The sequence below is a fragment of the Oenanthe melanoleuca genome, chromosome 4 (assembly GCF_029582105.1).
Source record: "Oenanthe melanoleuca isolate GR-GAL-2019-014 chromosome 4, OMel1.0, whole genome shotgun sequence".
NCBI lineage: Eukaryota > Metazoa > Chordata > Aves > Passeriformes > Muscicapidae > Oenanthe > Oenanthe melanoleuca.
Window position 1 is genome coordinate 57,947,896 of NC_079337.1, and position 27,756 is coordinate 57,975,651.

The 27,756-nt window shown below is 38.0% G+C and overlaps 2 protein-coding genes across 6 annotated transcripts in view; both read right to left on the reverse strand.

Moving 5' to 3' along the window:
• C4H4orf50 (chromosome 4 C4orf50 homolog) overlaps window positions 1-19,792 on the reverse strand; it is a 37,313-nt gene extending 17,521 nt beyond the window's left edge. Inside the window, exons 1-9 of the mRNA XM_056489824.1 lie at window positions 18,162-19,792; window positions 15,346-15,497; window positions 13,909-14,047; window positions 11,713-12,408; window positions 7,885-7,999; window positions 6,999-7,123; window positions 6,135-6,632; window positions 2,055-2,375; window positions 1,200-1,301 (exon numbers count right to left, since the gene is read on the reverse strand). Coding sequence (XP_056345799.1) covers window positions 1,200-1,301; window positions 2,055-2,375; window positions 6,135-6,632; window positions 6,999-7,123; window positions 7,885-7,999; window positions 11,713-12,408; window positions 13,909-14,047; window positions 15,346-15,497; window positions 18,162-18,215 — 2,202 coding nt within the window. The 5' untranslated portion in view covers window positions 18,216-19,792. The remainder of the gene's footprint in view (window positions 1-1,199; window positions 1,302-2,054; window positions 2,376-6,134; window positions 6,633-6,998; window positions 7,124-7,884; window positions 8,000-11,712; window positions 12,409-13,908; window positions 14,048-15,345; window positions 15,498-18,161) is intronic.
• Window positions 19,793-19,935: 143 nt separating this feature from the next.
• JAKMIP1 (janus kinase and microtubule interacting protein 1) overlaps window positions 19,936-27,756 on the reverse strand; it is a 140,511-nt gene continuing 132,690 nt past the window's right edge. For 3 of the 5 annotated variants that reach the window (XM_056489825.1, XM_056489827.1, XM_056489826.1), the window contains 3 exons: window positions 25,324-25,389; window positions 22,625-22,669; window positions 20,066-20,192 (listed from right to left, as the gene is read on the reverse strand). In XM_056489825.1, the coding sequence (XP_056345800.1) occupies window positions 20,160-20,192; window positions 22,625-22,669; window positions 25,324-25,389 (144 nt within the window). In that variant the 3' untranslated portion in view covers window positions 20,066-20,159. Of the gene's footprint in view, window positions 20,193-22,624; window positions 22,670-25,323; window positions 25,390-27,756 lie in introns of all 5 variants that reach the window. The other 2 variants (XM_056489828.1, XM_056489829.1) reach the window with 2 other exon arrangements.

Consider the following 27,756-nt stretch of genomic DNA (forward strand, 5'->3'; position numbering starts at 1 on the left):
TACCTTTTAATTTTTTTCTAGGCTGCCTTTATTCAATTAGACACACTACTGTAGATCTGAAAACAAAAGCAAACCCAAACCAAAAACCACAAACAAACCCCTCAGTAGCTCATCTGGCTGCCTGACAGCAAGCCCTTTCCTTTGTATGATATATCACTTTTTCTCCCTTCTGGAAGCAAATATTTAACATTATTTTAAGTAAACTGAGGAAAGTATTTTAACACTCAACTTCCTTATAAAGAACCCAAGTTAATCAGATTTTACAAAAGAAATAAAAATAAAACTTCATATTCAAAACACAAGATCAGAAGTCCTTGTCTAACCACCAACAGTCACCTAAATCCATCCCTTCATTCCAGTTGCCTCACTTGAAAGCTGGGAAGTCTGATAAAGCAGCTGTCAAAGGACAATAATTGTTATTTTTCTTTTACATACAAAACACACCTGATGCTGCCAATAGTCATTCCACAGGGCATGTGAGTGAAGCCTGTTATAACCCCATAAATATATACTTGCCATTAAAAAAATACATTCTGCTTAGATGTGCATGGAGCGGAGACTGACTAATAAAAAACAGGAATCTGAGCATCTAGTGCATTTGGAAAGGGACAACACTGAAAGTTTCCTCGGATGGTGTCAAAAGTGCAGATTTACCTCACACAGACCCAGAACTACCCATCCACCCAAGTCCCCAGGCAGGTGGTGCTGGACGTGGTGTTTGCTACACAGCTGTGGAGAGAAGGGGCAGCACACCTGACAATGCCTCTGGATGCAGCAAACCCTGACAGTGCCAGGCTGCACATGATCTGGCTTCTCATTCACAAACTACTTTCAATTCAGGTTTGCAGTAACCCTCAGCACTTCCACTGCCTTCTCCTTCTCCTTAATCACACTGAAGCGGAGGGAAGCAGCTGCCCAGAGATGGCCAGAGCAGGCAGGTTGCTGTGTGTGCCTTTATCAGGGCACTCAGACTCTGCCACTGTGTGCTGCAGGAATGCAGTTTCACCTGATATCCTGGTCAACCAAGAGTGACTGTGCCATTCATCACTCAAAGATCAGAGAAACACTTTGGTTCTGCATATCCGAGACTTCCCTGTTTTGTAAAAGCATTAGAGCCTGGCAGAAGGAAGACAGCCATGTAAGAAAACACAAGAAAAAACAAATTTGCACCTCAGAAGAACATCAGAGTTGAAGGTTACCTCTTTTTTTGATTTTTCTAATTCCTTCTGCTGTATTTTAAGTTCCTCTTCTGCCTTTCTGACTTGCTCTTTCATCCTATTGTAGCTTTCACACATGCTGTCCTGGATAGATAAAAAGACACGATGACTCCTCTTCCCTGTACCAAATGGCACACAGCCATTTAAAGAACAATACATGGTTTCCTCCTAAATTATTACCAAAAATCTTGGATAAAATCAAGGTATTGCATATAAATATCTCCCTGTTTACTATTCTATTGAAGCAGAAATTCTGCATTTGTAAGTACATGGTAGTCCCCACAGAACTTCACTGTCGTGGAAGACACACAACTACAGAGGAAAAACATGGATGAGAAATCCACCATGAGTAGAGATCCTCTCTTTAGAGATATGTTTCACATGCACCAAAATAATAAAAAAATATAGACTCAATCAGAATAAAAATTAGTAAATGAACATGTGCACACTTTTCACCAAGACATTTTTCACCACTATAACAAGCTTCCTTCTGTAAGGAAAAATTGTGGTGGAATAAAAGCTTTCTGTAAAAGCGTTTACTCTTGCATTAAATAAATACTTTTTAAAAGCCTGAACAGTGCAGTTTTTAAGTACAATTTTTAATTTTGTGGCTTGCTGTATCACTTTAACATTGTCAAATACAACATTCCAAAAAAAAAACCCCTCTCTGGTCTGGCATTTTGACTTCAATTTCAAAGTTAACTTTAGCACCTCAGCTCTTTTTAGAGGTTACCGTTTCCTCCATCACAAAGTTAATTCAGCTTTACCCTCCAAATTCTGTATCTCCCTTTCTTTATAAGATCCTGCTTGATAACAATCCTTACTGTTATTATTTACCTTTTTCACAGGGGAATAATCTGAAGGATCTATTGCCAGAACTCCCTGTTCTTCAGTTTGTATTGCACAACATGCTGTTTCATCTTTCTTTGGTTTAAGATCAGGTTGCTGACTTTCTTCTTCTAGTTTTACTGTATTTTTCTCTGTTCCTATACTTTCCTTGTTTCTCAGCTCTTCATAGATGAAACCCAAAGAAGACTTTAATTCTTTAATTTTTTTTTCTAAAACAAAGTTTGCATTTGCTTTCTGAAGTTTATCAAGCTGTTCTGAAGTTTCTTGATTCATTCTGTCTATCTCTCTTTTCAGTACACATTTTTCCTCCTGTAAGTTAGAAAAGGTTTGATAACAGCCAGTTTTGCAGCCTCGGAGTTCTGAAATTAAGGTCCTGTATTTGTCTTGCTCACACTTTATCTCTGCCAAATGGCCCATCAAAGTTTCTTTTTCACCTTCTGAAAGAGCTATTCTTTGTAAATTTCTCTTTCTCTCTTGTAACAATTCATCATATTCTGCTACATAGTTCTCTGTACATTGCAATACTTTAGCCATTTCTTTGAAGCATCTACTTCTCTCTCCTTTCAGGTCAGAAAGCAACTGGAAATACCTCATTCTCTTTCCATTCAGGGAAAGAATGCTGAGAAGCTTATTTGATGCAATTGTAAGCGAGTCTTTGTCGGAATTCCTGTTTTTCTCTTCAACATAAGAGAGATTCGTAGAAAAAGTTGCTGGGGTCATGGTGCATTCCTCTGCAAGTTTAGTATAACATTCACCAGCAACTTCTTTCTCATTAAGTAAGTTTTGGAATGAAGTAATGTGAGCTTCACCTGTTGCTAAAACATATTGAAAATGTGCATCCATCTACTCTTCCACAAAACACATTATCTAAGTGTATCTGTCATTCTCCTGTTTCAATATACAGACTTTTTTGGAGTAATTCTCATTCTCTTGCACTGGCAGAAATATCCTCTGACAACACAGGGAAAAACAGCCACTGATTTTTCCAGTACACTTATTTTCACATTACATTCATTTCCAGCTTCCAAGGGTGACAGAATCACTCATAAAAACTGTTCTCTGTCTGGAATAGCTTGCCTAAGCACACAGGCCTCTTCCAGAGCATGGTTGTTTAACCGAATCTGGTTTTCAGTTGGGGCGGCGGCTCCCTATGGGGACCTGGTGGAGCCAATCAGCTGGCTAGTTTTAATGAGCCAATCAACTGGCTTGTTTTGATGAGCCAATCAGCTGGCTAGTTTTGACAAGCCAATCAGCTGGCTAGTTTTGATGAGCCAATCAGCTGGCTAGTTTTGACAAGCCAATCAGCTGGCTTATTTTGACAAGCCAATCAGCTGGCTTATTTTGATGAGCCAATCAGCTGGCTAGCTTTGAAAAGCCAATCAGCTGGCTTGCATTGAAGAACCAATCAGCTGGCTAGTTTTGAAGAGTCAATCAACTGGCTTGTATTGATGAGGCAATCAGCTGGCTAGTTTTGACAAGCCAATCAGCTGGCTAGTTTTAATGAGCCAATCAACTGGCTTGTTTTGATGAGCCAATCAGCTGGCTAGCTTTGAAAAGCCAATCAGCTGGCTTGCATTGAAGAACCAATCAGCTGGCTAGTTTTGAAGAGTCAATCAACTGGCTTGTATTGATGAGCCAATCAGCTGGCTTGTATTGAAGAGCCAATCAGCTGGCTAATTTTGAAGAGCCAATCAGCTAGTTTTGAAGAGCCAATCAGCTGGCTAATTTTGATGAGCCAATCAGCTAGTTTTGAAAAGCCAAACAGCTGGCTAGTTTTGATGAGCCAATCAGCTAGTTTTGAAGAGCCAATCAGCTGGCTAGTTTTGAAGAGCCAATCAGCTGGCTTGCTTTGAAGACTGACAAGCAGTTAAACCCTTAAAAGAGCTGAACACATCCCTGTGGAAAAACACATCTAAAAATGAACAAAGCCTGGGAAGAGATCTCTCTTGGCCCCCGGCCTTTGAACAGGTAACTGGCCAGGCTGGCACGGCTCAGGTGAGATTTCTGCTGCCCCCGGGCCGTGCCACCAGGACTATCCCATCACCACAATCAACCACACGGCCGGGACCAGTGCTGGGAGTGGCTGCTGCTGGCCTGGTCCAGGAGCAGCAATGTGGCGGGGACTGTGTGGCCAAAAATCAGTGCAAATGGAGCAGTGTGGTGTGGCCGCGGCTATGTCGGCATGACTCGCGTTGGACTTTGTTTGCTTAGCTGCTTTTTGCCAGCTATGCTGCAGACAGAAGAACAAAACAGTGGCAGCAGTTTTGTTTCTTTTCCTGGCACCCCACAAGAAGGAAAGGTGCAGGGGTGGTGCCGGCATCCAGCGCGGCTCCCACAGTGCTGGCGGGAAGCACGTGGTCAGCAGCGAGAGACTCAGCGATTCTCGACTGCAGAGATTGGATGAGATCAACCTCTTAATGCTGCAGAACTCTATAAAAACTGTTTCAAGCTCAATTGTTCAATTGAGCACAAACAAATCTGTGAACACCGATTTTCTCCCGAATCAGGATAAGGAAAGGGTGAAGACATGAAGAGATGACAACATGAGACAATGAGGTCAGTAAAGGAGTCAAATTCTAGATGGGAGGAGATTGAGGAGATGCCTTAGTCTTGGGCTAAAATTCTTTAGTAAGGCTATGGTGAAGATATATTTGATAAATGAGACTCCTTTTCCCTGTAACTCTTGGAATGCATTGGGGGGCATGTAGCATTCTAACCACTGCCACGAACAGAGGCACCAGTGCTGAAGCGAGCAGATGTTGAAGTAGCTTGAACAGAGAGAGAGATGAGAGAGATGAGAGAGATGAGAAACCTTGCCCCAGTAACAGAAGAAGAAAACCTTTGTTTCCCAGAGATGGATGAAGAAAACTTTTGCTTTTATGCTAGAACAGTCCATCCTTAAAATTGTACCCCATAAGCTGACATGGCCTCTCAACACAGCTGTGGGAAAACTGAAAGGCATGGGAGGGACTTTCACACTGCAAATGGGTTTTCCTTTCCTGGGTGGCTGATTTGCTGTGACACTGAAACCATGAGAGAACTGTTTCTTGTGGAGAAGTCCCCATGGCATGGCAAGAGAGACTCCTCTCCTTAAGTGAACTGAAGAAAGACTATTCTAGAGGTGGTAAACTGACTGAAAGTTCCAAGTTTTGTCCCTTTACTTTGTTAGTGGGAAAGAAGTGAGGGTGTGGGGGTAGGAGAAGTGTTCTAAAGGTTTATTCTGATTTTCTTTTTTTTTTTTTTTTCTTTTAGTTCTGTTAATAAAGTTTTCTTTATAATCTTTAAAGTTTGAGCCTGCTTTGCTCTCCTAATCCTTATTTCACAGCAGAAAATGAGTAAATAATTCGAGTGGGTGCACTGGCATCTGGCCAGCACTATACCCACTACATAAATTGGTGCTTTGGCTGGGAAACTCAGATTGGTGAACCGAAACCACTGCACTTAATCTGTGTTTCTGCCCACTTTCTGAACTGAAAGCGCTACACAGAGGAAACAACAAGTTTAGTGGATACCTCTCTTCATCTGATGAAAAAAATTCTGAGAGTATGCATGTTGCACATTTTTAGGAGCTGTTTTTTGACATGAGAAATTCTCAATTGGTTCACATAGTTTCAAGGTCTGGTCTTTCCTTTTTTTAAGGCCAGTATTGCTAGAGGGGCTTGTTTGGCGAGTTGGTTTCTGAGCCTGTTTTCCTTTCTCTTCTATTTCAATTATGTCCTCTCCATAACATCTGCTATTCACATCAGGGATGCAGTTTTCAGAAATATTTTTTTTCTTCGCCATTTGTTTAGGACTCCCTCCAAAGCACTTTTTAAAATCTTTAAAATCAATAGATAAATTTTGGGCACCCTGCGTGCTATGGAGACTCTCCTCAGCTTCCACTCCTTGCTTCCCAGGACAGAATTTAGTTTTGTAGGAAACTTTAGAACTTCCCTCAAGATCACAGGTCACCTGCAGCTGTTGGGCTTTGTCATTCTGTATTTCTTCTCTTTTAGCTCCCCCTGTAAAAATTTTTTGGTGATACTTATCATCATCAACATCTTTATCCAGACATTTGTTTTCACTTACACTTTCTGGCAGAATTTGCTTGTTTGCCCAATGTTTTTCCATGTTGCATTCTTCCAGAGATGTGAAAATTTCAGCCACAGTAGAAGGCAACTTTCCATGAAGAAGTTCAGTAGCTCTGTCATAAAATCCCCCTTTTGCAACAATGCATAGACCATCAGACCAAAGATCAGTATTTGTCTCACAGAAACTCAAACTCTTCACTTTCTTCTCAGTGGTGAAATCTGTTATGTGGCATCTTCCAGGTTCAAACAAGATCAGTTGGAGGTTCTTTCTCATTAAGATTTCAACCACAGAAGCAGGGAATGTCTTCACTGGTAGAGTTATAGCATGTTCCTTCAAGAGAGAAAAGGTTTCTTCATCTTTGGTCTCCTTACTTGTCTCATCACTGGGTAACTTCTGAGGATAAGGGGGAAGCAGTCCTGCTGCATGACTTGGGATACACGCAAGCAAGGTGAAACTATTCTCTAGAGTATTTGCCCTCTGTGGTCCAAGGGTGACCTGGTGATAACAAATGAGAAATGTTTTGAACTGAAAAATATATGCTAAAGTACATTACTAATTTTTTTTTTCCTTCATCCACAAAAATACTTGATTACAGATTGATAAGGAAAAAATATTTCCATACAAAGGGTTTTCAAATTATTTAAAGACTTGCAACGAGAGTAATGTTACAAATTAGGTATGAGTAAGTCAATCATTTTCTTAAAACACATCTGTACTCACCTTGCAAAGTATCTGTAACAGCTATGATTTAAAGCTACTTTTATATTCACCTTAAAATGCACCAAGTCTTCACTTTCTCTCCAATTTCACATGCTCCCTGTGCACAAAGATAGCAAGAACAGCAGTAACTTTTCTTCTCACCTGCTCAGTCTCAGCTAGACCAGCAACTTTTGCAACAGCCCTAGAACTGCATTCCAAAACTGGCACAAGTTCTTCTGGTAGCTCCTCCATCTGCTTTAGTCCATCACAACTACAGGTTGATGTTTCTGTTATGGTAAAGCACTTGACAAATGTAATGTCACTCCCAGACAGTTACACAAAAAACAAACCCAAAACCATCCAAGCAGATGTTTTGAATAGAAAAGTTTTTCAGTGAGAGTATGCTCAAAATTACCTTCTCTACCAACACCATACATCATCCCTGACAGAGATTCAAGCATGATGTTAAACACAAAAATGAGCTTCATAAAAAAACCATAAATATTGAGGTCTAAAACAAGGTGTATTTGGGGTTCACAGCTTCCAGTTCCCAAAGCATTTAGAAATGGAAAATACAGTTCATTACATTGGGCAGGTGAAAATTTATGGATTAAACTTACAAGATAAAATTACTCAGTGCAGGTCTGCATTTATGTACACTGAAATGTGCTATAAAATTCCCATTAATTTTATGTTGGAAGAATTTACCTGATATAATCTGCCAAGAAAAGAGCTTTCATGTTGTTTGGTCTGAAGAGCAAATCTGTCTACTGTATGGCATTCCCAAATACTATATACTTCATCCAGGACATACAAAGTACCCCCTCACCTCTGTAGTTTCTTGGAAGTTCTAAGATTTCTTGTGAAAGCTCATATCTGAATAGTGTTTAACAGTTATCATTTCACCTTCTCCACATACAGTTTACAGATTAGAGGATTTTCAAAGGGCTTGCTTACACCTTCTAAGTCATACACACCCCATGAATGAAATCATCTTCACTTTAATGGCACAGAAATGAAAGCAAAAACTCAAGATTTCTTTGCATACCAGACTCTTTATCATGTAGCAGCACAACTGGAGTTTGAGTAGCTCTGCTTCTGAGTGAATCCAAGACTGCTCTCCATTTCAGATTCTGAACTTCATCCTGAACTGGATCTCCATTCTTAATGGGAAAAGGGGGAGGAGAAGGAAAAAACCTCACAGATTATATACATATATATGGTATTTCTAATATGAAAAGCAGGCATATAAATTTTCTTTGCTATTTTACATTCAAAAGACCCATTATTTCATTGGAACTGCTATTGTTTCATATAATTTTCTTATTTCAACTTTTTCCAGTAAATACTGTAAACTTTCCTCTAGTTTTCCCTTCACACTTTACAAAGCATTAAGGAAGAAAATCTGAGTCATAAGCATGTAATATCATATCACAGGTGGAACAGTGACTAAATTATATGGTCGTCATCAAAGATAAAAGAAATTCCAGTAGAGGAATAAGACTAATAGTTAAGTGTCCAGCTACAAAGACAATTGTTCCTAGGTTGGAAGAACTCAAAGTGGAATAATCATTCTGAATAAAATTTTGTTTTTTTTCATTGATAATTTAATTGTAAATTTCATATTCTGTTCTTGACATTTATCTTGAGTCCCTGATTGAATTTGAAAATTTTGACACTTCCTGATGCAAAGCAGATACCCCTACTGCTCGATAACAGCAGATCACATTGCACATGCACTGTGCTCATTTTCAGTGAACAGAGGAATCAGATTTGATTGTCTCAACAAAACACATCACTGAGATGGTAACCAAAACAGCTACACCACAGAAACTGAGTCAACACAGGAACTTTTGTCTTCCTGCACTGCTCAGCATCAAACACCAGCAGAAAATAAACCTGGTCCCTTTGCACTGAGCTGCAATTTTAAAATTACATATGGATGGGAAAGGCAACGACTTCCAAGTCTTCAGTTTCAAGTGAGTCAGAAAAGGCTGCTGATTTTCCACAAGATCACCAGTGAGAATAATTTTTATTTCAGCCCAAGTCAGCTGCCTCATTGCTGTGCTCTATTAAAAGATCTTGACTGGGAGGCACAACTTAAGTGAAAACCACAACACTTCCAAGATTTCTTCCATTTTCTCAGTAATATCGACTAATAGAATGGTTTGGGTTGAAAGGTACCTTAAAGGTCATCTAGTTTCAACTCCCCTGCCATGAGTAGGGACACCTAACACTAGACCAGGTTGCTCAGGCCCCAGTCACACATTGGAAATAACATCCCCAGAGGTCAGGAATCCACAACCTCTCTGGGCAACCTGTTTGAAACTAATGCCAATTCCTTGAAACACAACCATTCCTTTCCTGCACCTTTCCATTTATTTCTTTACAGATATCAACTGTTGCTTGATATGTGGGTACTGTCAAAAGAAAGTTACACAAAATGATGTATAAGATACAATGCTCAGGGGGCAGAAAATCACACTGAGAAATGAAGACCTCAGCTGTCATGTGAAAGCTGCAGAAAGATGCATCACTTTGTTTCTTCACACTTTTCCTTCATCTTCAACAGACCCCCTAACGCTCACATCTAGAAATTGATACACTGCCACATATAACAAGGTGCTTTTTTGGTGTATGTTCATTTCTCATTCAGGCATATACTGGAATATTGCAGACAGGATGTTGATACTGAGTTTGGAAATTCAAATTTTCTACAAGATTTATGTAATTACACTCCACTATGAGATGCAGCTCAACTCTTGGTGCTCAGTCTAATTTGGATCTTGTAATGGACACAATTTCTCATTTTTATAGCTGTTGATGGAGTATGATGAGCTCAAATAGGATTTTTCTTGTAACTATTTTGGCTTAAGTACTACAAGATCGAGGTGATGAGACTGAGAAATTCTATTTTAATACACATTGGTGAAACTCCAGATAAGGGGAAAAAACCTTCTTCAATTTTACAGAAAGACACCAGATGTCTCCCTCCTCCTTTTATCACAGATATTGAATTTTTTTTCCCTGCTACCTCAAGTCATTCTCTACTAAAAAAATGCAAGGGTACTTGTAGTACCAAAAGAGGAAAAGATAACCAGGAATGCAGAAGGCACATTATTTGATGCTGCTGATGCTATACACAGCATTTAAACAACACTATCCACTCAGCAGCAGAGTAAACACAAATTATAGCCTGTTCATTTTTACCAAGGACTGGGTTACTGAGACTCTAATCTCCTATGACACCAGAAATGTAAATTAATACTTAGAAAATAAATGGTTAGAAAACTTCATGTAGAGGAAAAAATAGGCTTTTATTTGAGTATAGCATAGAAAGAGTCCTGTTTCTTGAAGACTTCTTGGACTGGTCTTAGGCAATTAGTCATTTGTGAATCTTGCTTTCACATCTTTAAATGACTCAACCTCTTTTTTTTTTCCTGCTCTTAATTTTATCAAGCCAATAGTAACTTTTCACCACTTCTCTGGCTCTGAAAACCCTCACTCCTCTTGATTTTAGCTGTGCAGTACCCTCATAGTGCATTTGTTTGTTATACCTGTTTACAACTCAGTGCAAGTCCCTCAAGAAGTATCTCAAAATATTTTTAAACCATATTCTTTATTCCCAAAGGAAAGTGAATGCACTAGTTAAAGCAACTATAGCAATGGCTCAGTGTAAGCAGCTGGTCTTTCTGCACCTTGGGGCAGCTACAGAGACTTGTGGGGTGAGGTGCAGCTTCTGAGCTCTCCACAGAGATCACCCACATGCTGCTGGTTACTGCAGGATGATCTCACCACTCTTTCACAGAGACAACCTCCTGGAACTCACTGCTTTGGGACTGTAGAAACACTAATGGGATAAAATTACCAGGCTTGCAAAAGCGCATTCAACTACCAGGTTAAAAAATTGCCTATATTTCCTCTAGCTTTATGGATACAAGATCCTCTATGGCTTCTGCCAGTTCTGGAAGTAGTCACAGTCTGATTGACCTCCAATACGAAAGGGTTTGTTCATGCCCATTACCTCTTGGTTAACTGCAGTTAAAATCAGGAGAGTTCTTGGAATATCAGGTCACAATCTAAATGAGTGAGAGGCATAGCTGATCTTACTTTAAATAAAGCCTCAGAATAAAAATACACTGCACCTCAGTGCATGAAGAATAAAACTTTGTTTGAATTCATTCTGTGAAAAGAATTGTTCCTTGTCAGCAAAATGAATTGGCAGAAGCTGAATGCCATATTCCAGCATGAGCAGAGCTTTCCCATGCAGTGCTGAAGTGCTTGAAGCAAACAAGTCCTATTCAGTGTATTCAGGGCATATCACAATGCTACAGAGCCACAAACCATTGACTATCTCAGCTCGCTCCTGGTCATGAATGTCACATCCATCTTCCCTCGTTTACCATTATCCAGAAAATCTCATAGACAAGATTTATTGTCAAGAGCACATTTGCTCCAGCATTTGGGCATGAATAGCATGCAAAAACTCATCCAACCATATGTCCTCCTCCACTGAATGCTGTCCACAAGGCAGGTCTCAGAAGTTCTTCTGCACTCTACTTTTAGTGCCAGCTGAGACATTTTGCTGTGAGCACATCACTCCAAAGGTGTTAAGGAAGAAAGGTTTGTTGAGTGTCCCCAATGTGCACCTAACAAAAGCTCTGATTCAATGAAGCTCCCACCACTGATTCTACTGAGTGTGAAAGAGACACTGGAAGTACTAAAGAATAAACAATAATAGGAAAAAAAAAATCAGGCAGGATAAAGCCTCACAATTGCATCTTGACTGTACCTCTAATGACAGATGTAATCCAGGGTGATACAAAGATAAAAATGAACTACATTTTGCATTATTTTTACTTACTGGTTGACTTACCAGGTTAAGACTATTGTCCCCATCAACAAATCTTGTAAGTTCTGAGTCTTTTTCTTTCTTCTTTTTCAATTTCACAGTACCTTGATCTTTTAAAGTTCTGTTTTCATCTAAAAGCTCTTCCACTTTTTCCTGTAGTTTGATTTCAGATAACTTTAAACTATAGACACGATGGTGAGATTCTTCCAATTTTGTTCTGAGAAAGTCTTCAGTGTTCTGAGAGCACTGTAGTTCAGTCAGCAGGTCTGCCTGTTCTCTTCTAGTGTCCTCTTCTTTTTCCCTCAAGAGCTTCAGGTTTTGCTGAAATGCCTTGAGGTGGCTTTTCACATCATGTTCCACATTTTCAATACAAGTCTTCCATTCCATTTCTTCCATGCCAGAATATTTACAGCCCTGAGTCCCACTGCACACTGACTGCAGCTTCTGCTGGAGATGCTGCACCACTCCCTCTTCTAACTTGGATGTCAAAAGAGCAATATGGGCATTAAGATCTAGGACTTGCTTTTCCAGCCTAGATACCTCACCCTGAAGGTAATAGTCCCTTTTCCTCAGTACTGCTGTCTGTTGTCTCTGCCTTTGTTTGTAGTGCTCAAAATATTCTGACTGGCTTTTTATTTCATCCTCTTTTGTCTTCAGCTGCTCCTGAAGCCAATGCAATTTCTCCTTGTGCTTCTTCTCTGACTTCTTTTGGTTTTCAACCTATCGTTTCAGTGAGATGTACAGTTAATATCTTAATATTAAAGCTCTTGTTCCCTTATACTTTTTCTTCGTTTAGTGATAATTATGCTCTTGTTTTCTGAAATCTCAGGAAGTACATAACTAGATTTTTTTTTAAAAAGCCAGTAAAATACTGCACTTAGAGCAAAAATAACCTGTTTTGTCATTTTAGCCATCACCAAAACATATCAGTAGGAAACAAACAAAACAAACTCTTTCACATCTGCTACTATATGGCATACCGGAACATTTTAAACATATTTTTGCATGTTCTACGGTATATATCAAATCAAAATAAACCTTAGAACTGTAATTCATATATCCAGCTCTGATTTATACAGTAACAGATCCTTAACACTGACAGTATTGTAGCACTGGGGTGTTACAGGTAGAGAAGGTGGTTCTGTTACAGAAAACAGGACACACACTTTCCAGAGCCCAGCATTTTTCCCTTTGCTCTTCACCATACCTGTCATCTGTCAGCTCCTCTGATAAGACTCCTGAAAAAGGAGAAAGGAACAGATGCCTTTTGAAACAGTTTGAGAAATGCTTTGGTATTTTCCTTTGCACTACACTGTGTTTGAACACAGAGACTTAGAGGTGAAAGATGCCAGTGAAAGGCAGAAGAGATGAGTCCCACACTGCCCTTGCTTTGAGCAGAGTAAGAGCCACCAGTATCACAGGGACATTGCAGCAACTTTGAAGCAAGACTGAAGGCACAGAGACATGAAGGAATGACTTTGGTTTTTTCAAGGACTTCTTTAGATCAGTCATTTGATCGTCAGTACTTTCCTGTCTGAAGTATTCACTGGCAAGGACTGGTCAGAAGGAACACTAGGCTGAAAAGTCAGGTAGATGTGAGCTAATATTTTGTTTTGTTAACTCTTGATGGGAATATATGTCTAAGCTTCCCGAGTCTTGAAAAATACATTTCACTTTTAAGTGCAAATGCAGAGACTGTTCTTCATTCTTGTGAGTCTTGCCACACAGTACTAGTTTTCTGTTAGGGTATTCAACTTTGGCCTAAAATATTGAGAATTTGAAAGTGTGTCTTATGATAAACAGAATTGAAAGACATTGTTTCACTGAAGAGTGTTCCTGAAAAGCTTTCATTCCTTCTCCATTTTCATGAATCCATCAAATGAGCAAAATGCTTATTGTATGGGGCTAGAAAGATAAAGTCTGACCTAAGAAGGAGTACAGTGAGTGGGTCCTAGCAAGAAAGTAAGGGGGAACATAAATTTGATGAAGGGCCTGAATGAAAGAAGTAACAGCAGTGCTGTCAAAAACAACAAAGAGATAGACAGCTGGGAGGAAAAAAATTCCAAAAATTCTTCTTTCTGATTTCTTTGGTTGTAGAAAAAGAGAAAGGCTGAGACCTTTTATTGCTTAAAAACAGAGGTCACTGGAGATGAGTTTGACTTATAAACTGCTAGCACAAAGAGGAAATAAACTAGGTCATTTGCAAAAATATCCCCTCACCAAGCTGATCAGGTCCTCCTGAATATCTCGCAGTTTCCCTTTAATGCGCACATTGGCATTTTCAACCTGGTCCAGCTTCACATAAAGTTGATCAATCATCACAAGAAGTGTTTTGTGTGACAGCTCCAGCTCTTTCATCCTGTGATAGCAAGGAGGAACATTTTTGCTAAGTAAATGCCATAGTACAGTGCCAGATGGATAAGCAGTCACAAGCAATGCATCAGTTTATCTTTATTTTTGTATTTGTCTCCCAAAAATAAAATAGTAACAAATTTTTGATCACTAATACAACAAACACTTGATCCTTAACAAGTCTACTGGGGTTTGCACATTATGCTGGAGAGTGTCAAAATTGTTAAAGATAACATCTTTCTGCTGACTTAATAAGACTACCATAAGTAAACACATATACAAGATTTTTGTTCAATGGAGTTTGGCACGCTGTATGAAGTAGCAACTCACCATAAAGACAACACAACACTTCAGTCTCTGCATGTACCTGATCATAGGATTATGGTAGGTTCCCAGTCAGTGAATTCAATTTTTACGACAGTAAATGCTTCCCTTCAAAATGAACATTATGGGCAACTTACAAGTACCTATATTTTAGAGGCTAAAGTGAAAATATCTTACTTGAAACATACCTTCAGTGGGTAAAAAAACCTAAAGAGCATAATTGTATTGCCTTTGTCAGCAAAGATGAATTTTGAAAAAATAGAGACTTGCTTTGCCTAGTCAAATGATAGTATAAAATTATGAAGTGTGATATGAAAATATTTTTTAAAATTAATAACTATTTTGAAAAAAGCCCATTATTAAAATATTTCTAACAAAATTCCTTGATGAATTCAAAGCATTCATCAAAAAATTTAAAATTATAGAACTAAGTGTTTTAATGCCATTTACATTTCCTATCCTTTTCAACTGATATTCTTTAGTGCTGTTGCTGACTATCAAATCCTTATTATTCTAGTCAAATGTATAATTAATGCCTAATGGCACCTTCATCTACTGTAATGATTAGCATTAACACACTAAATTACATGAAGCTTTTGGAAACAAGGAACGTTTATTATGACATGAAATTCCAAATTAACTCTTATTTTGAAAGGAAAAGAATATACTTTGCAAACAGAATTTACACCATATGAATATTTAAGAATAAAACATCCTGAGAAAGCTGCCTGGTTATTTGCAACAATATCTTAGAACATGCTGTAAATTTTACTTAAATAATAATTCTTAAAAAAATTATTATTTTGTTTTTATTCTGACAGCTATACAAAACTCACATGCATCTTCTCCAACACTCTAAAAACACAGAAAGTCTTTTTGCTGGTTCTGTATGCATCATTTGACAACCAGAACACAGGGCAAAGTGAAGAATACATTTGTCACATAACAATAAAGTTTGATGCAAACCCCTCTTTCATTTACCTATTTCTTAGGATGGAATCTGACTCCACGTAGTCCTCTAGAACACCTTTCAGTTTTTGCTCTGACTTTTCCAGCTCTTTTATTCTGAGGTTCAAATTCTCTTCTCCAGCACTGTTTACTTTTTCATCAGGTGTGCCTGCATCTTCTAACTCCTGGAAAACCCAAGAAGTACCAATTTTAACACTGAAATTCAGGATAGCAAACCCTTCGTTACTGGGCATTTTAATACAGTAACAAAATTCTTGTTCTCTTTCAGATGAAGGATCCATGATGAAAAAAAGCCTAAATTAGGTTCTCAATGTACTACAGTCTAAGCATTCAGTAACAGAGTCTAAGCCTCTGATGATCAAATGAACAGCCCTTCTTGATTCTGAACACATTTATTATGTATGAGAAAGTCTCATTTCATTAGCCCCATTAGCATGTAGGAAGGGAGTTGCCGTTCACAACATGAGATCCCCATAAAAGATTCATTAGACTAATTATTAAAGGAATTAGGCATGAAAGTTTTGAAAAGAGAGTAATTTTCTACTAAACATGAGAGTTCATAAAACTGAGTGTGTTTATTTTGGATAAATGTATTACATTATTATTGTTTCAAGACAGAAGACTAAAGAAAGGTCACATTCAAAAGGCATTCTATAATTATTTCAGAGAAAACATTCTGTTTATTTAATTGATATATTGGAATTCTGCATGCACTATTTTATTTGTATCTGCTTCACCTCTGACAGGTCATGGAACCATAGCTGAAAGGAATTTTTCAAATTTGGGTTTGAGAAGGCAAGCTAAGGTTGGTTCTTTTGCCTCTTTTAGTCATAGATCTAAAAATTCTTCAGGAACTCAGTTCAGTAAGTACAGTCCTATAACTTTGTCCTGGTTTCTGCTGGGACAGAGATAATTCTCTCCTTAGAAGCTGGCACTGCACTGTGTTTTGGATTTAGGATGAGAATGATGATAACGCTCTGATGTTCTGGCTGTTGCCCAGTTGTGCTCACCCCACACCAAGGACTCTTCAGCAGCTCATGTCTGCCAGTGAGGAGCTGCACAAAGCAAGAAGCACAGCTGGGACAGCTGATCCAAACTGCCCAAAGGGATATTCCACACTACAAGCTTCATGTTCACTATATAAAATGAAGGGAATTAACCAGAAAGGGACTGAGCACTGCTCAGGAACTGGCTGGCCATTGCTCAGCAGATGGTGGAAACTGTAGTGCAAAGCACATTTGCTTGAAAAATTCTCTCTCTCTCTCCTTAAAATTACAATTATTAGCATATGATTATTGTAATATTTTGTCTCAATTATTAAACTGTTTCTCAACACAGAAGATCTACCTGTTCTTTTTGATTCTCCTCACCACTGCTGGAGGCAGGGTGTGGAGGGAGTGAGGGAGTGGCTGCACAGTGCCTGGCTGTCAGCTGGGTTAGACCTCAAGCAGCTGGCACCTGTGAAATGCCTTTGATTTTGCTACATTTTTGTTAATTTGGAATTGGATCTGTAACTGGAATTCAGCCACAGAGTTTGGATTTATTATCAAGGAAATAATGCAATTCCTTTTTGGGGCTTTTTTTTTTTGGTAGGTATATACTGAATCTACAGTGCAAATAAGATAAAAGTATTTTTTTTTTCATACTGAGGAGTAGAAAATGGCACAAAATCAGTGCAAAAGAATAAAAAAACAGTTCTCTTATCACCTCATTTTGATGTTTTGTTCTGTGCTATTCACAGGTTCAGACAATTATATAAGGTGGTAAAATTTTGGTAAATTGTATCAACTCACTGGACTTATGTCAGCCACACAAGGTCCTAGAACTGAAATGATTCAGCCACTCCTCAGCCCCTTAAGATGATACTTAAAGGTTCAAGTGTGGATACACATCAAAGAATAAATCTATGTGGACAATAAAGTTCACATCTCTTTGTGATACCAAGTCGAGTCCCTTCTCAGAGACCATGCATCTCTGAGACATGTTAACACAATTATGGCTGTCCCCTGGATAGTATAATTTCCCAAATGGAACAGTATCTTCAATTTAGAGTTCCTTGAGACATTAGTATTTTGTCTGTACTTGTTATTTGTAAATAGAATAGACACCCTGTTCTGTGACAATGGTTATCTCTGACCAGCACTGCAAGAGGCATATAAAATAATGGTGAGTGTTGTTACTTTTCTCATTAATAATTTACAATGGAAGCCAAATTAATATCATTTGCAACTGTAGCATGAAACAAGGAAAGCTGTTACAACAGACACAAGCAATGAGAAATTTACAGTTTCCTTCGTCATTTATACAGCTGGGACAGGTGATTTGAAAGCTGTGTCCCTGAAAGGGAAAATCAGGCCCAAATTCTGTGATTCAGTCCATCTTGTATTCACTGAATCACAGAATAATAGAATCACTAAGGTTGGAAAAGACCTCTAAAACCACCAAGACCAACCACTAACCCAGCACTGCCAAGTCCAGCATTAAACCATGTCCCCAAGTGCCACACCCAAACCTCTGAACATTTCCAGGGATGGTGATATAACCAGCTCCCTGGACAGCCTATTCCAAAGAAAGCCCAAACAGCCTGTTAACACACTGTACCCATTCCCACCTCTACAGTAAATACCAATATACAACAGATAGTAAGACTGTAATGATCTGTTTTCCTAAAGTACAAATCCTGCTAGCTCAGAGCAGGAAAAAACCAATCATAAACACAATGGAAAATGTCAGCCCAACCAGCCAGTTTTCTTGAGAAAACTGTCCCATGCAAATTACAATGTGATAACAAAGCACATAACAAAATAAGGAAGTGAAACTGCTCATACCTTCTCTGCTTTGTAAGAAGACCCGTTCCTGTCCGTGCAGCATGCTCTGACCATCCCATGTTTGTGCTTGTAGTTCCATATTCAAAATAGTGATGAGCAAATCTGTGTCCATGAGAAGCATTTCTTTGCCAAGTGAATCCTTGCTCCTTCATTGGCAGCAGGTCTGATTATCTCAAGCCCTATTTACCTCCTGTTGTGGTCCTTTGCTTTTTGAGTGATGCCAGAACTCTCTCTTCCAGTGAAGACCTTATTTTTCCACATTCTGTCATCACACTGCTAAAAGCCTTAACTAAAACACGAAAATTTTCTATTTGGAAACACATTCTCTAAATGCTTGTTCCTTTTGAACAATATATTGTGAGCAACACATTCTTTTGGGGATCGAGGTTCCAGACTTTTGCATGATCCTTGTTTCCAAGGTAAATTGTGCTTCTTACCAGGGTTATTCTGACCCTGACATCAGCCACAGTTTGCTTCATGTGACTGAATTAATCTTGTGGAGTGCCTCAGCTCCTTCTGCAGGTAAATGCTCTTATCCAGTGATTCTTTGTGCAGAGTACTTCTCTTCAAAGCCTGATAATTATCTGAGAAAACAGGCTGCTTCTGAGGCTGATTCCTGCACCTTCAACAGCTTTCCCTGTCCTTCCTTAGTCGTTCATTGCCTTATGTTATTTTTGTCAATCATAATTTCCACTTCATGTGATGTATTATTGTAACCAGCAAATTCATGTTCCAGTTCAGTGTGTCCATGGAAGTAGACTTGTTGCTCTGTGACTTTCTACACAAATATGATTTTCAAGAAAATGTGAGGGACGAGAAAGTTATCTTCTATCTAATATCGTGCTCTTAATGTTTTCATCTTGCCTCAACATTTCAGAAATAATTAAAATTATCTATTTCTTCATATTGCCTTTCCAGTTCTGAAACATTGATTTGCTTCTCCCTCTTTGAAAGAGTAATATTTTTTCATTTTCTAACCATTTTCTTAAAAAGGTCTTTGCAACTTCCATTTTTTGTGTGTGCTTCACCCCAAATTTTTCTTGCAGTTCAGGTGGTCATTGACTGTTTATCTACCTCTGCTGGTTGAGGTTATGCCATTTTTGCTTCCTGGTAGCTAATGATGACGTTTTTTTATTTCACCTGAGAGGATTCCAGGATTTCCAAATATTCATGTTCAACTGCTTCTCTGCTTATCACATTTATCTACATGCCCATTTCTCCAAGTCCTTCTTTCTTCTTGAAGAGATAACTGAGCACAGCACATCATGCATTCTCTTTTCCTGACCTCTCAGGCCACCCTGGAATCTGTCATTTTCCCAGTGCTGTCTTTACAAGACATTGCCTTACTTTTCAAGAGACATTCAAAGAATCATATTTCCCACACAGTTCTCACCCACTTTAAGGTTTTCATACTTCAATCTACCATCTTGCCTTTCTCCAAAACCCCTCCTTACTGTACCTGTGGATTTCCAACTTAGGAATTTAATATTAATTTTACCACTGCAGGGTTGCAAATATTTATTTGTTTCCAGCTTTGAACAGTTTGCTTCCTGTCAGCTATTTACTATAGACAACTTAATGTCAAACACTTAGCTTTTTTAATAGAGATATTAAAAAAGGAGATCCTGTGTTTCTTGGGTGAAATGCAAACCACATTTGTTGAAAGCATGCAGTATGGAGACAAAAATCTCAGTACTGTAAGAAAACCATTTGGTAGATACCAGTTCACATAGCAGCCACTAATTGCACTTGTATTTTTTCTGCTGTTTGGTTGGTGTAAGAGTGTAAAGTTCTTTTTATATTTTTTTTCAGTATTTATGATGTGCTGGTCCTTATTTGATTGTGAAATCATCCCAGCTTGAAGCCATATCTTTAAAAAAATCTCTAATTTTAAGTTCAAATATTTTGCAGCTTCAAGTATTATGCAAACTGCTTTATGAAAATATGCACCAATTTAAAGCTGCTTAATAAATATTTTCTGTATTTTTGCACGTGGACTCAGCTTTTCACTCCATAGGTTCTTTTCGTAGCCTGTAAACAAAACAAAAACCAAAACAGAAAACAAAAACAACAAAGAAAAGAAAAAGTCTGCTGAGCTTTAGATAAAAAACATTACTTTAGAAATAAGTGTTGGTATCAAATCCTGAATTCACAAACTGCACAGTGCCTTTCTCTATGCTTTATATTACCTTCAGAATAACCAAACCCAAAATTACTACCAGTAAATCACCTGGTTTGGCCTTGAAATAGTTAAAATTGTTGAAAACTCCAACTATAAATAAGTATCATAAAATTAGCTTTCCAGTCTTGGATTAATCAGAGACAGATTCACCTCTGGCAAGATGAATTAAAGGAAATTGCCCTTCACACCAGCACCACAATGTGATCTGCACTCCTAGAAATGTCAAAAGCTGAGTAGTTATGTGGCTACACAGTCATTACTCCTATGTTATCTCCTCAAAATGCTTGTCACCAAGCTTGAATTTAATTACTTAAGTACTTACTGCTAACAGGAAGAGTGGCACATTATATCAGCACACTGCAGTTTCTGGAGACTATTAACATTTGCAATTTCTTTTAATTTTTTTTTTTCTCTTTTAATCCAAGGGGAAGCCAGAATACTGTAAGGTAATATCAGCATGGAAACCTATAGATCCCTTGAATGCATAGTATGTCAAAATATTTTGAACAGAATTTTAAAAATGCTGGTGATTTCATTGTTCTAGACTCTAGACTTGGCCAGTATATCTTTCAATATATTTAAAAACAAATATATTCATCCAAATGTTAGCACCTCTAACTGGGACTGGTATAAAAAACTTGGATGAAATTCCAAAGACAATAGTTTGGTGACTCTTTTAGCATTACTCTTTCAAACTTATCTTAACCAAAATAGCATCTGTCTTATCTGATCTCATCCAGAAATTCACTTCAAACTGTGGAAAGGTGAATAGTTTACCACAAGGTTTCACCTTCTTTCAAACACTTCTCAATAAGATTATGCTCATTTTTTTGCAAAATAAAGAAAATTTCAGAATAAATCCTGAAATTATTGAAAATTATTGTTCAATTTCAACTACTTTTCAGTATATAATAATGAAAAGAAAGTTCCTGCACTTTTAAGAAAACAATAATACCTGAGAATTACATTCCACCCATCTGCATCTGCTACCATTTTATTAAAAAATAAAAAGCCTAAGCAGTAATGCTTGTAATGAAAACCCAAAGCAAGTTACAAACAGTATCAACAGAAAGATGATAACTGAATATGCTGGACCTGAGTAAATCCTAGAAAGAGCCCATAATAATACAGGTCTGATTTCTCAAAAGTACTTGATATATGGACAGAAGAAAACATTGTTTTATGCTTTGAATATTGTTTCATGATAATAATAGGGGCTTGGGGTAACTATTGTCATAATTCTTTTTCATCACACAGTACTGATAGTGGTTTCAAAGATGTTGATTAAACTCCCACTATAAGGAGATTTCTTGAAGATAATTCACCACACATTACAAAGAAGAAAAAGCTTGGAAATTTTGTAAAGGCAAAACCATTGTGTATTATTGGGTTAAAAACAACCAAAAAACCCCCAAACCCAACAACAGTAACAATACAAATACTGTGTAATATTCAATAGCTTTAAAGCATGGTTTAATACTGAAGCAGTTAGGCTGTTGAGTTACCATCCTTCTGAAAGGCAGTTGGAACCTGCATTGCTCCAGGGAAGAGGACTAGGACTGATTTTCTAAATTACATTTCCCTCTTGCTGTCTGTGAGAGGTGAGTACTGGCACTAGGGCTCCTGCTACAGCTGAAGAAATTCACTGCCTTTGGCACTGAGCTGAAAGGATCAGGACACTGTGAAAGGACAGTGAGAATGATGGCAATGTCTCAAGGGAGAGGAACAGAAGTTTTTTATCCTCACCCTTTCCATGTTGCGTCATTCACATTGCAACCTTCAAAACGCCTCAAAAAAGAGTAAATTTGTTATTATTTCCTAAGTTATTTCATGGCCTCAAGTATCTGGAGGAAGTAAAATTAACGCCTTATTTTGCATGGGTGGTTATGCTCACAGTGCTTCTTAGAAAGCCAAACTTAAGCCAAACATTGTTTGCCACCTGTCCATCCAGCATGACAGAAGGCAGGAACCTACAGCAATTAACTGTAATTAATTTCAGACAAAATATACCTGGCTCTGTAAGAATGGAAAACACTCACTGCAGTTATGGCAGTTAGTATCTTTGAATATAAAATCACTGCTCATTGAAAACCCAGTGATTTTCTGCAGAAATCTAGTAAGGAAAGTATCCAAGTTGGACTTTGTAGATGACTCTTCCTCTCTGTGCAGGTAAAACCAGCATGCCCTTCCTCATGGTTTCAGGGTCTTAAAAACAATCCCCAAAACATGGCACAATATAGGAGTAAAAAATGGCGTACAAAGAAATATAAAGAATACCAACCACATGTCTCGGCTCAGTTGTGTCATCAAGGCCACAGAATGAATGCTAGTGAAAAAAACAAAAAAAGGAACAAAAACTATAACATAAGATCAAAAGAAAATGAGGAAAAAAGAAAAGAAAGAAGATGTAAGATATGTAATATGAAATCCAGTGACATTACAGCAGTTAGTCTTACATCATTAATTGAGTTGATCTGAAGGAAAGACACAGTATACCAATCTTACTCTAAAATGCAGTAAAAAAATCAGTATTTGAGGGCAGTTTTACAATGGCAAAATCTGTGGATTTAAAAAAAAATCATATATATTATGTTTGGCTTTGTGGTTCACTTAGAGTACTTTTAATTACACACACTAAAGCTTTCCTGAACTAAGACTTAATAAGCCAAGGGCACAACCTAAATGCAACTGAAATAGCAGAGAATCAGCTATGAGAAGAGCACAGTATATTTACACAACATTTATTCCTAATACATCAACTCACATATTGAAACTAAGATTTTATATCACTCTTCTGTATAGCCTATAGAAACAGGCCAGTTTGCTGAAGAATCTATAGGGAAGAAATACTGTAATCCTTATGTTCTGATTTGACAGAATTTTACACAAAATTTAAAAATTGAATCCACTCCTAAAGGAAAATGAAAAGTCATACTCATGACACAGTAAGTGGTGCATTGCCCTTAGCTACCACCACCAGCAATGGACTCAGCTATAAATGCTGCTGTTCCTTCAAAAGCATAAGACTTCTCTCCACATGAAATTATTGTACTCAGTATCAGTGGCATGTAGGTGTCAGTCTGCATCCTTTAACACATTCAACCTTTAGAAGAACAATGAGGTAAAATTATATCATTCATTAATTGCCTGACAACACAATCTTCCTTTGGGCCATCAGAATGGGATTTAATCCCAGGGAAAAAATAATTCAAATGTAATAGGGATAGAAGGAAGCCATCCACTCATCCAGAAATTGAAGGTTAATAGAAAGAGATGAAGCTTTTTTGAGGTCTCTTGCTAATGTAACATTAAAGCAAAGAGGATGTTAATCATTTTAACTCATTACCAGCTTTCTGCTAAGCTTGTGATTAAGCTCTTTCTTTTCCAGTGCTTTTCCACATCCATCCGGCTGATGAACAAGCAGAGATAATGCTATTTTCCATTTCCAAAATTATCAGTCTAGATAATCCTATACCTGCTCTGTAAACTGTAATGGCAATGCCTTAAATGCTCAATTTTGGCAATAACAACATCTAGAGATGTTGATTTTTTAGAATAGATGGATGAACAGTAATATTTGAAATACTTAATATATTCAAGTATTTTCTATCCCTCAACATTTCTCTGCTTTGAGGAGTTCAGTGTACACCTTAGACATCAGTGGCTGCTAGGCAGGAACAGCTTCAGGAACAGATGTGGTCAGGGGCAGAAGAGGGCAAAGGCAGAAGAGCCCTTTAAAGGGTAAATACTGCCTCTGTTTCTCTGCCAGTGCAAACATGGAGTGCTGCCCTCCCAGTGGATGCAGACAGACCAGCCCCAGCACGTCACTGGGGGGGTGGACAGCCCAGCTTCTGCAGGCTCTTCCACAAACACAGTATGGAAAGTGCAGAAAGGTATAGGAGAGGGGAGACAGCTACTGTTGGAGCAGAAGGGGCCAAGGAAGGAAGATGCTGAGGGAGTTGGAATAGCTGCTAGAAGTGCAACTAGGAGGACTGCCACATCCTGAAAGCAGATGAAGGGATGCTGAGACCAGAGAAGGGTGAGGAAGAAACATTTCCACACCCAGTGAGCTGCTCCCTGAAGCCTCTCTATTCTGCAAACCCCACTGATACCTTTCAACTCCCTCCAGAGTCCTGCAAAAGCCCTCCTTTTGTCCTATTACCCCATTCTCATCCGAAGAGAAGAAAAAGACTGAAAGCTCCACTAACACCTCCATTCAGCCCAGCAGTAGGTTTATGTAGGATTACATATCTATAAATGCTGAAGAAAATGAACCTGGGATGTGACTCATATTGGGATCTAGGCACTGGTTAAGGAAAAGTAACATAACTAAAACACTGCTGGGGCCTAGAGAAAGACTCATTGTCAGTCCATACTCTGCAGAGCAGTCTAAATCCACAGACCTGGGAAAAACCTGAGCCCACAGCCCACAAACCTTGTGCCATCCCTTGCTTGGGAACCACAGTGACACAAATTCATTTGCTGTCTGAAGCTTTGATCAGAGCTGCTTCTTAAAAAAAATCAGATCTATTATATTAACTTGTTTCTATATTAAATCAAGAAATGCTCCTTAATTGTAGTGTTTCACTGGCATTTCACTAATTTTGTTTTATTTTTTATTACTTGAAAGTTGTGCACAGCAATGCTATACAAAGAATAGGGCTGAGCTAACCAATTTTTTTAGAGACAAATCTTTGTTCTTTCTTGATCTAAACCACAGCAAATCCTCCTTCTATAAGTCTAGAGTCTCTCCAGACTCCTTGATTCCTTCCTGTAATTGACAGAAATCCTGGATAGGAAATAATTTTAAGCACATTAGGGACAGAGCTGCATTTCATGCAGCAATGACTCAAACTAAACTTTTATCTTGTCTTAAAATAGATTTTGTGATATTAAGTTAATTACTATTAACATCAGTACAAGAGAGAAAAACAATTTTATATGGAAAATTCCATTGGTACTGCCCAGACATAAATTTACCTTTTCCTCAATTTCTTTGAGTTGCCTCTTTTGAAGTTCTATTTTATCTTCTAGATCTCGAATCCGCTGGAACAGAGAAAGCAAAATAGATATTATTATATCTAATTTGAAGAACAGATGAATCAAAAAGATAAGAAACAGGTTAAAAATAAAGAGAACAAATGCCCATTATTAATGTAATACTTTCCTTACAGTTGTATTAGGCATGTCCAAGGCAAGATTTTCCATGTTTCCATGAAACCATGGAATTTCAAACAAGCTGCATGTTCAGAACGTCATTTTACTACCAGAAAGTCTACTCACCACCACTCATTAATCATAATTTTAACATATGCACACTGAAAATTCCATTTTGCACCAAAATTCTTTTTCTGTGCAACTGCCAGTTTTTTTGCTTACCTAGACAGTCAGCAGATTACACTATCACATTTTCTTTTAACTCTTTATTTTCTTTCCCTATAAAACATAACCATGCTTCAAGCATAATCAGGCTATACCAGAGAAAAGAGAACACACAGATTTTCAGTTGATCACAAAGATTCCATCCAGAGACTAAGCTCTGTCCTTTTACCAGTCACCTCCCACCAGAGCCAGATGGAATGTTTCCTTCACTGAAGCTTCCCATATTTTTAAGGATTTTTCTTGCTCAGTTTCACAAAGATTCTCCAAAACATGACTTCTGCTGGGTCCACATATCTTATTATTTTCTGTATCACACCCTCTTCGTTCCTTTCTGTAAGGGATATTTCTTTTTTCTTATTTTTTATTTTTCTTTTGATGTTGGGGGTCTTATACAATTTAGATGGATTTTATTATACTTACAGTATATTGTACTCATTACAGATAAAGTAGGTTATAAGTAATTTTTTCTATAGGCAGAAACCTGAAATCTTCTACTATGAGTCACTGGTGATCAAGAAACAACTTCATACAATGAGATTTTTTTGGGGATTAGCTACCCAGCCTCAGCCTGGCCTACAACAGTTAGGGATGTTAAGAGTTTCTGAACTTGGAAAGGCAATTTATCATCTCCTCTAATGTGGATGGCATAGGTGAATAAAATTAATGCAGCTGCTGCTGCCTCACTCCCAAATTATTTTATGACTGTCAAATTGATGTTAACTATAGTATCTCTTTCAAAACAACATCCAGTCTTCACTTACAAACCTGTGTGCATCAACTGTAGTTACTTACCTGCATTCAGCTTTAAGACCTCAAATGGGGGTAAATGCTCCACACTCATTATAGCCCCAGACAGCTGCAGCAAGGCAGCAGCTGATCCAATGACCAGACTGGTTTGGAGAAGCACAAAGTTTGGCTTGAAAAATCACAAATCTAACCTGGAACTATTCCAAAAATGAGGTACACACAACTCTGCAGTTCACTTTTCCTAGGGCATACTCCTCCACACAAATATTAAAGACAGGCCACGAGCCAAAATAAAACTTTCTTATTGTTGCTCCTGTTTCAAAATGGATGATTTTGCTTAAAAAAGCAAAGAAGTTTTGAATATTATGCAGTCAGTGTAAGTCAATCAAAATCTACACTATATCATACTGCAGTGCTCAAAGATTTCCCTAGATAATACACAAAGCAGCAGGAACCAGATTACCCTCACATGACATAAGTGAATGCACCTTTGCTGACAATCACAAATGCCCCAATCACAGCTGTATTAATTTCACTTGTCCTCTATTGCATTTGAACTAATCCATAGCTCATCTATGCCCTGCTCAAGGCAAGCCTGTCTCTCATATTCACATACTGTATGTACCAGGAATGTTACAATCACTGTGACAAACCATGGGATGACAAGCAGGCAGATGGAATCACCTCCAAGATCTTTAATCCACCAGGTTTGACTCCTGTTTCTCTCCTACTCATTGCAGTTATGCTGATTCCTACTTATAACCACATCCCAGACCTGACTGACAGACTTCAATTCTCTGGGGGTTCTGCTACACTCTGTGGTAAAATTTGACCGTAGCAAGATAAGTGGAGAGAAGCAATTTTTGAAAATATCATTTTCATCTTCAAGATTTGTCATGTAAAGATCTTTTTTAATAACTCCTGAGAGTTTGCCTTTAGGAAAAAAAAAGAAAATTAAAAAGCCACTGAACATCTGGTGGCTTTCTCACCTCAGGGTTTAGAGCAAGTGTTCCTCTCTAAAAGAACAAGTTAATTAGGATAAGATGGCATTTTCAGGATTTGGGAATTCTGTTAATCAAGTAAAAATCGAGATGTTATTCTTCTCTTATGAATTTTTATTCTTTTCAAGATTACAGTTATCCAGCTAATTTCTCCAACTATTCAAAGTAGTTCTTAAAAAAGGGTTGAGGCTTCCATTTTCCAATTCCCTCACGTAATAATTGTTACATTTTGGGATATGAAAGATAGAGAAAATTTTTAAGGTGCAGGTGCAGAAACATATAC